General features: G+C 35.7%; 1 protein-coding gene across 1 annotated transcript in view; it reads right to left on the reverse strand.

Annotated features, from left to right (window-relative positions):
• Positions 1 to 13,151, reverse strand: part of LOC594281 (endothelin-converting enzyme homolog) — a 56,889-nt gene that overhangs the window by 35,858 nt on the left and 7,880 nt on the right. The window contains exons 2-3 of the mRNA XM_011677128.2: positions 9,608 to 9,811; positions 1,175 to 1,302 (exon numbers count right to left, since the gene is read on the reverse strand). Coding sequence (XP_011675430.2) covers positions 1,175 to 1,302; positions 9,608 to 9,811 — 332 coding nt within the window. The remainder of the gene's footprint in view (positions 1 to 1,174; positions 1,303 to 9,607; positions 9,812 to 13,151) is intronic.

The following is a 13,151-nucleotide window of genomic DNA, read 5'->3' on the forward strand; positions in this document are numbered from 1 at the left end:
GCTTACTATTGCAACATATCTGTTCTGTCGTTGTACATGTAAGAGTGCAGTGAGTTGGTGTTTGTCTCATACAACATCAGTACTAATTATGCAACCACTTAAAATTTTAATTCTGACTGCCAGACTGTAAATGTTTCATTTAAAAACTAGCAAAACATTTGTTTAGAGTCCCTTATCCTTCAATTTTTAGGGGATACATATCCGTGCTCCTAAAGTCTTGTTCATTTTGATAACAATCATATTCAATGCTATTTTAATAATCAATTTAATAGTAAGTCCTTATGTGATGTGTGCATTTATTGTAGAATTGAAAATGTATCATCAAATATAAATATACCGACTACAAAAATATAGTATGATAAAAACTGGATTATAAATAAACATGTATAAACCATACAGATAAACCCAACTTCTCTCCATTATAATTACTACTATGCATTATACATGCAAATACATACATCAAGTTTTGATATACATGTACATACAGGCACATGTTTATGTATGTACAATGCTAAGGCAAATACTGACAACAGAAAACTGGATGATCGCCAATTAGGTTCTCAAGTTGGTATTTCTGGTCCAAAAATCAATCATAATCGTCGTTTATAACCTATGGCCACCTGCCTGCTAGCACCAGCGAGAATGACCCAGTTGGAAATCAAATTTGATTAGTGGAAAACAGAGATAGCATGGCGAAGAAGAATGTATGAGTTATGTAGAGGCTTCATGTGGTCCGGATATATTGAAAGGCGGAACAGCATGAAGAAAGGGGTTGATATTTACCTGCTGATTTCCATTTTGGATTGATCTATGGGTTTTATTATTGGGCTTGAATTCATGACATTCATGTCCACTCCTTCACAAAGGTATTTCGAAGTCAACTGTCATGGTTTTGAATCTTGAGACTGCCAAGGGGATATGTTTTTCTTAAAGATAACCTTAAGTTCTGGTAATGATAGAAAATAAATTCTCACAGAATCCAACAAATGACAATGAAACTACCTGGCCAAACTAGTACAGACGGGCTTTAATAGAAAGAAAAGTCTCCAAAAACTTGCTGACCCGCTTCATTCACTTGCACTGCATTGCCTCTACCCCGAGGAGATCGAGCGCCTGATACTTCCGATATCTTAATCTAATAATCTTGTTACCCTGGTTAATTGCTTGAACTGACCTGCAAATTAATGATGTCTAGGAGAGGCTTGGCACCCAGCTTCTCTATTATACTATCCTCGTCCATACAAGATATAAAGAAATCCTGGGCTTTTAACTCCGCACTGCTCGTTGTGTTCAGCTCACTTTCTGTAAATAAAGAAAGAGAAAAATAATCATTAAACAATATACATGTATACACGTGTACCCAAAGTAGAACCTTTATGGACAAAAAATATATTTTCTGTTTGGAGATAGAGGAGAATTAAATGAACATGGACTTAAAAACCTCCCAGTTCTGATCAGATGATATACTGTGCATACATATTTATATTTCATTCCATTCTGATATTTGTTTGCAGCTCTGTTACAAAACAAATGCAAATTTAACTCCATGCACGAATCACAGAAAATTTTCAAGCCTTACATCCTACCAACCTTCAATTTCTTGTTATCAACATATTTCATTTCAATAGTTTGAACATATTTGTGGCTTACACCCAGTAAATAAGATCGATTGATCGATCTGTAATTGAAAAACAAGTCAGAAAAAAATCATCATCATATAAAAGCTGCATTAAAAAAACAGTTCAATAATACGATAACAGTGACAAAGAAAGAGAAACTACAAACAAGCAGTGCACTTGAAAGGTGTAGCTCCGATAACATTAAAAGATGCATATTTTTTTACATAAAAAAAGGTTAAAAATCTAACTATCAGGAGAAAGCACTAGGTTCATATCAGATGAAGACAGCAAATGGCAACGTTACAATATCGTGCAAATTGAACGATGACGATATGCTCCAGTGATAACTACTCCACCGTTAAGTTCATACACAGAGCATGTCTCTCACTTCAATTATTGACCAAGTGCTACACCTCACCTTCATCCTTTCCATAACTATCACTTTAAATTATTTGCAACCATAATCCCATTCCTGTATCTTTGACAATACAAAGCCCAGACCAAATATGAAAACATTCCTCAAGACTGTACGATTCTCGATCCTCTCTTTCTATTTTTTCTTGTTCTACTCTGTCCTTCTCTACCTCTCTCCTCCAATCTTTTGTATATTCTCTGATCAACTTTTCTTTCTTTTTTCTTCTTCCTTTTATTCCTCTTTCTAGTTCCGTCTCTCTCTCTCTCTCTCTCTCTCTCTCTCTCTCTCTCTCTCTCTCTCTTTTGATGACACAGAAGGTTTTTAATGTTTTTAATATTTGTAATATATTTAGATTTTGATGTAATATTTGTAATGTATTTAGATGATGTAATACTTGATTTTCATTTTGTTTCATTATGAATGATTTGTAGTTGTACGTTTTAGTCATTCATATTTTGATCGTTTAACGTGTTGTATATTGACTTTGTAAATTGAATAATTTCAGCTTTCCAGCTGCATGTTCATTATTGCAATGAACCGAATCAAATCAAATCAAAATATTGCAAGAGCAAATGTGACTATATACTGTACATTCTACAGTTACATCAGGATAGCATTGCACTTTATCCATTTAATGTCAGTTCTGAGACAGAATAGTCACAGAGAAAGAAAGACACACACAACAAAAAAAATCTGAATGCATAACTTAAACTTGTACATTGTACAGCACTGACTACAGTAAATTAATAAATCGGCCCTTCACCTGTAATTGTTTTTCAAGGAAATATATATATATAATGTATGTGACCCACATCCACGATCAATTCAAGTTCAGAGAAATACCCTAGGAGTAGACTTCATCAACCCAAGATATCAAATTCAGGGTTGATTTCCAAGAAAAACGAAAAGAAGAAAGAAATTGAGCAAACGCAGGCTACCTTTAAGTCGGTTACCTGAGCGCACTGCCACCAATTGTTTGGGTCACGTGACTCTATAATTTCTGAAAACGAGATCAAATTTGATGCACTGTGACACCAATCTACGGTGAGGAGACACGACTGGATGGTTTTTGTAATAAGTTTTTCTCCGGTCTTCCGATCGCCTCCTGGTACTACGACATGACAGCGCATATATATACGTTCACATTTAAGACCTGGGCATGTCCACATTTTGAATGGAATCACTCATGGGTTTTATAAGATTCCATGAGGAAAATATCTCAAGGGGAAAAACAGAGCTCAACAAAACAAAAGAATTGATGAGGAAAATATTTCAAGACTTGATTTATAGTGCCTTTACCTCTGTTTCCAAAGCTTTGTTGAATAGAGAGGCAAACAAACCTGTAATTTTTATCAAAGGAACACACCTGGCCTATAATGATGCCCAGTTTTTAATATCTAGTACCTTTAAATGGGGACAGGCACATACCCGGTATCAGAGTCCAATTTATTATAGCTAAATAGGTGAAAATTATGGAAAACAAATTAAAAAGGAATTGTCAGATGCAGTCCTTTGTGCTAAAAGCTGTGATAATACATGCTATTTCACTTTGATATGCTGCCTTAAAATCTAAGTTCTCAATGGATATAAGGCTCTTTTCGGTCTGACAGAATACACGATTCAGAACTGGGTGGAAAAGAGTTAACCGTTAAACTGGTCTAGATATAATAAATTGGCATGTGGTTGTTTGATAGATATGCATGAAGACTGAATACATCTTAAAGGCTGTCTGTACTAGTTTGGCCAGAGGGATTAGACCACCCAGCAAGGTCACTGACAGGTGGCTGTCTCATCAACTCAGCACTCAATTAACATAAGAAAAAGAGGATCATGGAGGACCAACAGGCACTGATTAGGCATTGTTTTCTATATAGAGGGAGCAAGTAGCTAAAAGTAGTACAGTGGGGCTAAGCATTCAGATCAGGTTCAATAAAAGCCTAAACATTTAAACTATAATGTATACGGTCATGTACTTCTTTTTTAAAACACATTTAATGGTGATTGTTTTCATTTTTTCACACTCCCTTTACTCCTCTTCCTTTCTCTTTTCTCTTCTTACTTTCTCTTCGTAGTAGGATGCGCAGGATTGTTTTGAGCATTTGTTGCCCACCCTGAACTACGCCTCTAACATAATGCATGTTTAATATGCACTTTCCTAACACATCCCTCATCACAAACATTATGTGGAGGGTGGAGGGTGGAGTGACAGACAATTAGATCTAATAAGATATACACCCTAAGAGAAAACAACATGATATTCATGCAATGTGACAATAAGCCAATAAAGGGTGAGGGGCACTTTCCGCTTGCCCCCTTGTAGTTACGCCACTGAAAAAAAAACCCTCACCACATACACGTCCATACTGTGAGGTGACAAACAATTAAGATTTAATAGGCACCCTAAGGGAAACAACTTGACCTTCATGAAATATGACGCGATTAAGTGTCTTGTTTACATGTTCTACCAGCATTTGTTTTTTATAGAGGGTGTAAAGACCTGTGAAGAGAATATAGATTCATCTGCACATACATGTATGCTGATTTAAAAGGCATTTCTTCTATTTATAATCTCCCATAGCATTAAGCAATATTCTTAGCCTCCAGCAGTGAAACATGCTTTATCTACAAGTATTCACTAAAAGGTACATAAATAATAAAGTGAGTCAACTACAGGGTGCGTTTTAAAAAGAAGAATGATTTCTGGGGGAAGATGAAATTACTCTGTGAGCTTTTCCATTCTCTTTTTTGGTTACTATGAAAGAATATTTTAGAACATGTCTCCTGAAAGGACTGCTCTTTAAATGCCCTATAGATGATAAATGAATTAAAACTCCCAAAACTAAAAAGTGAATTCTATTGTTATCTGATATCAAATGTTCTGTTTTTCTTAATGAAATCATAAAATTGTAAACCACCTGAAATAGAAGACATATCTTTCTGCAAATGAGGTGATAAATAAGTACTTTGGGTTGAGGTAAACATAGGATATTGATTAAACATAATTAACACCCATGACAGTTCCTACATATACAATAAAATGGACAAATAAGCAAGTTGGGGTGCAAATATTTTTTTCCCCCTAAAACTGATGCAAACCATATATATATATATATATATTCTTTCATTCATTGATTTTTTAGTACTATTGTGTTTAACTTCTTTTCAACGCTGAGCAAAATACAAGATAAAACAACATTGAAACTTCAACCATGAATTTTGTGCGGTATCTGTATAAACTATTTACCAGTACCACGAGAATGTGAATCTAGTAAAGTAGCGGTTATTTCACTAGAACATGTTCATGACTTTGAAGTCAGCTTATAGTGACCGACTTTCCCAGCCCCATCAATTACCATATATCATCCCCTACTTCTCAGATCCTATTAGCAAACATGTTTACCCCATGCATGCACCAAACAGGATGATAGTCAGAGTTTCACTCATCCTTTAGCCGAGGGCAGATCAGGATATTTGTAAAAAAGGGGACACCAGGGCAAAAGACCCCCCCCCCCCCCACACTTTTAATAAATCTGTTGATAATTGGAAAAAGGATATTACTATATTGCACTCTTTTGAATGTTCTTTTTAGGTTGAGGATCAGAAGGGGGCCCTTATAGGATGCCAAATGTGCTGGTTGTGAACCACCCCCTCTCCTCCCCTCCCCCATCCAACAGTTACTTTCACTCTCTATTACTCCGGTTGATAAAAATATGTGTGAGGTTTTCATGACTTTCATATAAGCAAAAAGATGAACTTAAAAGATAAATACATTCCACAGAGGAGCAATTATTTACATTTATCTGTTTATGAATTCCATACTAATATGTTTTGGGGATCTATTGGATTTATGGATTTATTCCAAGCCAATTGGTTTGTCATCACTCATAAATCAATTATTTAAAGGTAAAGACCAGTATTGGAAATGCCCCAATTTCAAAAAATAAAATGGAAGCTCTTATTACCAATCATGTGAAAGAATATGTTTTGAATATTACATGATGATAACAATTTTGAAAGGAAACCGCCTACTAATTGATATATTTGGTAAATTAGTGCATCTCTCGCCTGTTGAGAGATATGAAATGCATGTGTTGTGCACGTGTGTGTAGTCCCATATACATCTTTCTGTGTACAGTACTTCTAACTTTATGAAGACTTGGCCAAATTTCTTATCATTTTGATGATTCCAGAACCTTGCAGTACATCTATGCTAGATGATCAACCTTTTCTGATCGATTACACAACGTTTCTTTCACAATGCAATCGCATGACCATACATGTAACTGGTCTTTAGCTCTAACAGGCATTGGGCATTTTACACAAAGTTCCTGTAGAAACAATTTTGCAGAAATGAAAAAGAATTTGAAAATTGTATAACTGGGCGGGGTTTATCGTGAGCGCACACTGATGATTGGCCAGCTGTCATGTCAACTATCCTCTTCAAAACTACCTGCTTTGGTGACCACCTGTCTACAAAGACCACAATTGTTGTTTCCCTTCAAAATGGTTTCTCATTGAAACATGTCCTAAAGGAACCTGTCTTCAAAGACCACCTGTCTACAAAGACCACTTTTTGTGTTTCCCTTGGGTGGTCGCTATAGAAAGGTTTGACTGAAAAACATTTTTTATAAATACCATTTTGTTGGCAAGTCTGTAAGTTCCTTTTGCTATATGATGATTCTCTACACAAAATTTATTTATATGAGTTATGTCTATATCCTGCAGTTTTAACAGGCTATTAATTACTTTGAAAAGGTTTTAATTCTCCAAGTAGAAAGTGAAACGCACAGCAAATCTGGGTTACACCATATAAAGAGATGCGATTGATTCCAATCAATCTCAACTTGCAATTTTAAAATCGAAACTCCTATCTCATAAGTACACAGTGGTGATAAATTTTAAGTTGTGATTGATTTGATTCAATCGCAACTCTTTATAATACAGGGCCCACCAGCTAAGGTATCTTCTTGGTAGTTGATACCATTGATGTAAGAATATATATATATTTCATAAAGTGTGGAAAAACAGGTGTCCTAAAATTAACGAAATAAACATATGGGGATTTACTAAAATGATTTCTGAGAAAGATGTAAAGTCAACTTGGGTAGATTTTCCCTTTAACATTCAAATGCAATCTCTATTACTCATCTCTCAACATTTCATTGATCCCCAGGAAGTATTTTCCAATTAAACGTGATCGCAAAGTGAATGCTTTGATTAGCACAACCATCGATCACCCGACACTCCTTTCTCATTTCACCAGACGTGTAACTCTACGTTTTCATTGATACCACGGCTTAGATCGTCATAAAGACTCCTTCTCCGGTGTACTAACTGTCCGTATTGTTACACAGAGTCGTCTTTTTCACTCCAATTTTCTCTGCGACGATGACAACGAGCTTTAGTCCCTGATGGAAAGCAGCGTCCTATTTCACTTAGGTAACAAATCAAACACGTCCGCGTAAGCCCTACAAATCAAGGACCCTGACAAGTACTAGTATCCCAGGTACTCACTTTGGTGTGGGTCAAAACCAGGGCAAGGTGGCCAGCATAGGCTTGTTCACATACATGTATACCATATGTAAAACGTTTCTGACGTATGGAATGTCTGCAAGGAGGTTGCTTGAACTCAATGCTTATATTAAATTTGTCTCTTTTGTAGAAATGTATATTGATCTACTTATGAAAAGTACATGAAAACGCCACAAATTTCCATTGCTATTTAAAGTATGGCCATTAATGATGAAACTAGATAATCTTATGAGGTATTAAGCAATGGGTCTTTTAATGTAATAAATAGCAAGAGGGGGTGATTATGAATAAGGGTACCTACTACCTGCATGCAACTTTCCTGTGCATTAGAATTAGGCCTAGTTAGAATATACAAAAATATAAAGAGTAATGCCTGAGAAGTTTTTCCCCAGCCGTTTCCTGCGGCATATGTAAAAGAGGCATATATGTATGTGGATTGCTGCTGGAAAGTTCAAGTTTAAAAGCTTAATGGACACTTGAGTTCCAGTAATGGAACTCCTCTATGAGGGAAACTGGCTTCAGGTCCAATTCTGAATTGTTTATCATGCAGCAGATGGGTTGTTTGGACAAAAAGAATATTATCAACTTTAATATTAAACATTTGCTGAAACTCATATTCACCAAAACTATAACATGTACAAATACATGTATAAAACCACTTGTTAATGGTGGTCAAGATTCTACCTTGATTTTTGTATCTTTCTTGATATCTTACATGTATATTTTCTACGAAAATCGTTTAGCAGGTATATTTCTTGTCCTGAATAAGACCTACACATCAGGAAGAATCAAAAGCAGAATTTGTGCTACAATACGCATTCAGGCAATTTCTTCCTACCAGAGACACATTTACTTCACCTGGGGAGAGAGTGGCAAATATAGATCAATGTCTTGCCAAGGACACTGGTGACATATCAAGGACTTATGATCACAGTGACATAACCATTGAGACACCATCAGCTAGAAATCTAGTTTCACAGGCTCGGGATGGCACAACATTTGAGTGATGAACTATGTTGCAATATGCATGCATCTAGAAAAATTGGTATTTGCAGGAGCATTCAGGAAGTAGAATGCTGGTTGCGAGTTTAAGAGCCCACCCTCGTAATAAGAATGGGGCTTAACGTGATGACAGGTGAGTGTGACACCTGGGTCTTGCCAATTTGACATGTCCTTAAGGGCTTACAGCTTTAGTGATCACATATGATCCCAAATCACTCTCAGCTTGTCTACCAGTATTTTCTTTAATGTCATTTGAGCTCTTCAGTATAAACAATTTAACATTAGATTTTGAATCAAGATCAGAATTTCACAATTTTTGTGCGAAAATAAAAAAGCTTCATAAATTATCAAGTTTGGAAGCAATTTAAATTTGATACATAATACTTTTTAGTTAAAACATTGTGGTTATTTGGCGTAAAATGTGTTGTCACAATAATTGCCACAGGAAGTGAGAGGAGAAAAAGAAAAGAGACATGATATGGCTCAGTGGTAGAGCAGTGGCCTCTTCATGGGGAAGACCTAGGTTTGAAACCCAAGTCAGTGCACCAGAGCCCTTTGGTATTAAGGCATTATACCTCCTTGCCAGTCTTATCAGATAGGAATGACAGCCATAGGTCCTTCTGGATGTTTACCTACTTGCTTTCTTATTCTTAACAACCTGGGGGGTGTTTCACAAAGATATGAAGTTGAACTTAACAATTATGGAAAGCCATTAGCATATATGAAAATACTTTGTAAAAGTTATTTTAAAAGGAATAAAATGTTGATTCAAATCATTTATATTTTCTATTATACAGGAGATTTCATGAAAAGTCTAAAATACTTGAATTTTCGCTTTTGAATATGTTTCTTTTGAGGCTACAAATGGCTCTCCATAATTTTAAGTCGAAGTTAGAGTTAAGTTTGACGTAGACTCTTTGTGAAACACCCCCCCAGGTAAAAGAGTCATCTTCATCATATGAATTGTGATTTCGTCCCACTTTATGTATTGTTTCTGAACGCGCCTTACACTACAACACTACCTATTACAGGCTCTTACCTAAAACGTTCTTTAGAACGAGCCTGTTCTCTTGCCACAGCAGTCCAAACGTGCTCCACCTATTATTCCCTTCAGGTAAGGGGTTGTGTTTGTCCCAAGTCCCACACGAGTACTCGTAGAAATCATCACACGGATCGGCTCCTTTATCCATAGACATCAGAAGACTACTCGCTACTGTGATGCAAGCTTCTGTTAGACAGAACTCTGCAAAGAAAACAAAGGGGGGAAAAGATGATTAATATTTAATTTTTTTAATTCAAAATGTTAAAAAGGAAAGCATGCTACTTTTGACTGAACTCTGCAGAAACTAAAAACAGACAGATTCAATAGATAACTAACATTTTTTTTTTTTTTTAAATTAAAAATGTTAAAATGGAAAGCTTGCTGTTTTGGACTGAACTCTGCAGAAACTAAAAACAGACATTTACTGTAAGTGGCAATTTTTCAAAGATTCAATAGACAATTAAGACACTCAATCTACAAAAGAAATAAATACTCCATTATGTTGACTTGTCTCAGACAGAGCTAAAAAAATGACAGAGAAAAAAAAACATTTATTTCAAAGATTAAAACGCTTAATTAAGAATAACTATCTTCAAATCCTCTGTTAGGAACCAGAAGGGAACTTAAACACTGTGTACATTTTTACAAAGCAAATTCTTCATTATTTATTGTTTTTTTGCATATATTTTTTTACTCTGAGCAGAACTGAATACACCCATCTAAATGGTAACATTGATATACCCGTACATCACAATAGTAAAACCCACATCTAACTTCTTAATCATCCACTCTCTTTCATTTTCCTCTGCTTTTGCAATGGGATAATTTGCTCCAACATTTATTTTTCTCCATATTTCTTCACAATCTTTTGTAGTTGGTTTAATTTGTTTAAAGGTATATTTTTCTTAATCACAAATACCTCATCTCATTGTAACAAAAAAATAATGTCCTCTTCTTTGTCCTCAAATATCCTCTCTCTCCACACCTTTTCTTTGAATTCTTTCTGTACTCCAACTTCCTGTTCCCCCTGTCATCTCAATCTTATTCTTCTCTGAAGATATCATATTCTATTTTCTATCCCCATATTTTCTTTCTTATCTCCTCTTAGTCTAATGGAAATTCAATGTCACTTCTTTCAGATGATGATCAATTTCTATACATTCCGTCATATTACCTTGAGCTAGGTATACTTCTGAGATCATTTCCTGATCTAGTTTTCAAGTAAGATTTCAATTGTCTTTTAACTAGAATTCTGAAGGAAACAAGGCCAGAATAAATCCCCAGTGAGTCAGAATTCATACGTATTCCTGTTCATGATTCAGTTACAAGATTTTAAAATTATGTTTTGTCTTTTGACCTCTGATTCAGGTTTTCCATCATTTTATCAGTATATTTAGGTAGAATTTCACTTTCATGTGTAACTATGGCAATAATATCAAGCCATTATACATATATAAATTGGCAAGAGAAACAAAGAAGAGATTCTAAATATGAACTGTTGATGTTATCTATATGGGGATCACTGCAAGTCTAAGCAAATTCTTGAAAATTGAAATCATCTTTAACTCCAAACTTCACTCTTCTCTGACCCTTTCTTTGTAACTCTTCTATCTTCCCTATCCCCCACTCTCTTCCCCTATCTCCTTCCCTCCTTCTCTCTCTCTCTCTCCCTCATTTTTTTTCTCTCTCTTCCCCCCCCCCCCCCCCACTCTCTCTCCCTCTCTCTCCCCCGCCTTCTCTCTATCCCTCTCACTGACTATGAACTCCTGCTATTTCTCCATCTGCTCCTGGAATGCGACATCTGTCCTTTAATATACAGTTGATGCCATCAAGTCATTTAGGAAAGCTCCCACTTCCTATCACGCCGGTCATTAGTCATCTTTTTCTTTTCATTTTTGTATCCCCCCCCCCCCCCCAAAAAAAAAAAATCAAATCAAATCAAACCAATGCTTGAGGAATGACCACACATCGATCATATTACGGTGCACTTGGCCCTGACGGGCCGATTCATTATTTGTAACCTTTCTTAAACTGAAGATCCACTCTAGATATAGAGAAGATGGTGATCTAAATTTAAAGAGGAGTGATGGTAGTAGAAAGAAGGAAATTGGAATGGTATACTGTGTCAAATTGTTCTATTTGCAATAAAACATGCATGAGCAGGTTATTTTGCTGATCAATGTTTGATTAGTTTTCATGCATGCAAAATTGCGAATTCTGTGAAAGGAATAAAAATAATAGTAATGATAATGTGGCTTCTTTACCCAGGGAAGCCCCATCAGTATTAAAAGTGTTTTCCCTGACGGCCCTGCGGTCATACCCTGGCCTAAGCCATGCTACCACGAGAATGCGCTCAAGCATTAAAGAAATTTCTCAATCCCGGGTAGTTGGGTACCCATTTCCTACACCTGGGTAGAGAGTGGCAAATGTGAAATGATATCTTGTCAAGGATATTAATGCTGCAGCAGGCTCGAACCGCGAACCATGTGATTCACAGTCCAGAGTCGAATCCAATAGACCACAAGAACTCTACACCAGGAACACCAGATCATGCCTGTACTTTATGTGACCCTGGACTAGGATCTTTCTTCCTTCCCTCAAAGCAAATGTTTAAAAGGTTGAAAGGTTTGAAAGATTGAAAGGTTTGAAAGTTTGAAAAGGTTGGACGGCTTGAAAGGTTTGAAAGGTGGAAAGGTTTGAAAGGTTTGAAAGGTAGAAAGGTTGAAAGATTTGAATAGTTTGAAAAGTTTGAAAAGTTTGAAAGGTTGAAAGGTTTGAAAGTTGAAAGGTTTAAAAGGTTGAAAGGTTAATAGGTTTGAAAGGTTTGAAAGGTTTGAAAGGCGTGAACGGTTTGAAAGGTTTGAAAGGCTGAAATGTTTGAAAGGTTGAAGGTTTGAAATATTGAAAGGTTTGAAAGGTTTAAATGGTTTGAAAGATTTGAAAGGTTAAAAGGTTTGAAAAGTTTGAAAGGTTGAAGGTTTGAAAGGTTTGAAAAGTTGAATTGTTGAAAGGTTTGAAGCACTTTAAGACTTTCAAAGAAACCCTTTTTTTTTACAGTCGGCATGATATTAAAGAGACATTCTAAAGAAAATTTTCATGGAAAGACAATTTTCATCACCATGGATAAAAAGCAACTTAATATATGTACAGTTCGTGGTCATTATTATGAACTGACAAATCCGTCATATATTACTGCATGGATTCATCTGTTCAAAATAATGCTGATGAGTTGTAAATGCAAAATACAAGGTGACAGGTGATAATAATGAGCTTTCTTATCAATAAAATCCAATAAACATCATTTCCGTTGTTTGAAAACAGATAGAACTTTCTACAACTTTTCCATTGTAAACCGGTATCCCAAATTCTTGAACAGCTCAAATTTTATATAACTTCTTTGCATTATTACATTCTTGGACAGATCTTGAGTGGATAACAAAATTTAAATATACTTGTTAAAACCACAATGACGAACATCATCCAAGGAAGATGGAAAATGCAAAAACAACAACAACAACAAACAGATCTACTTTGATATTTT

Source organism: Strongylocentrotus purpuratus, unplaced genomic scaffold (assembly GCF_000002235.5).
Source record: "Strongylocentrotus purpuratus isolate Spur 01 unplaced genomic scaffold, Spur_5.0 spur5_scaffold_16, whole genome shotgun sequence".
Classification (NCBI taxonomy): Eukaryota; Metazoa; Echinodermata; class Echinoidea; order Camarodonta; family Strongylocentrotidae; genus Strongylocentrotus; species Strongylocentrotus purpuratus.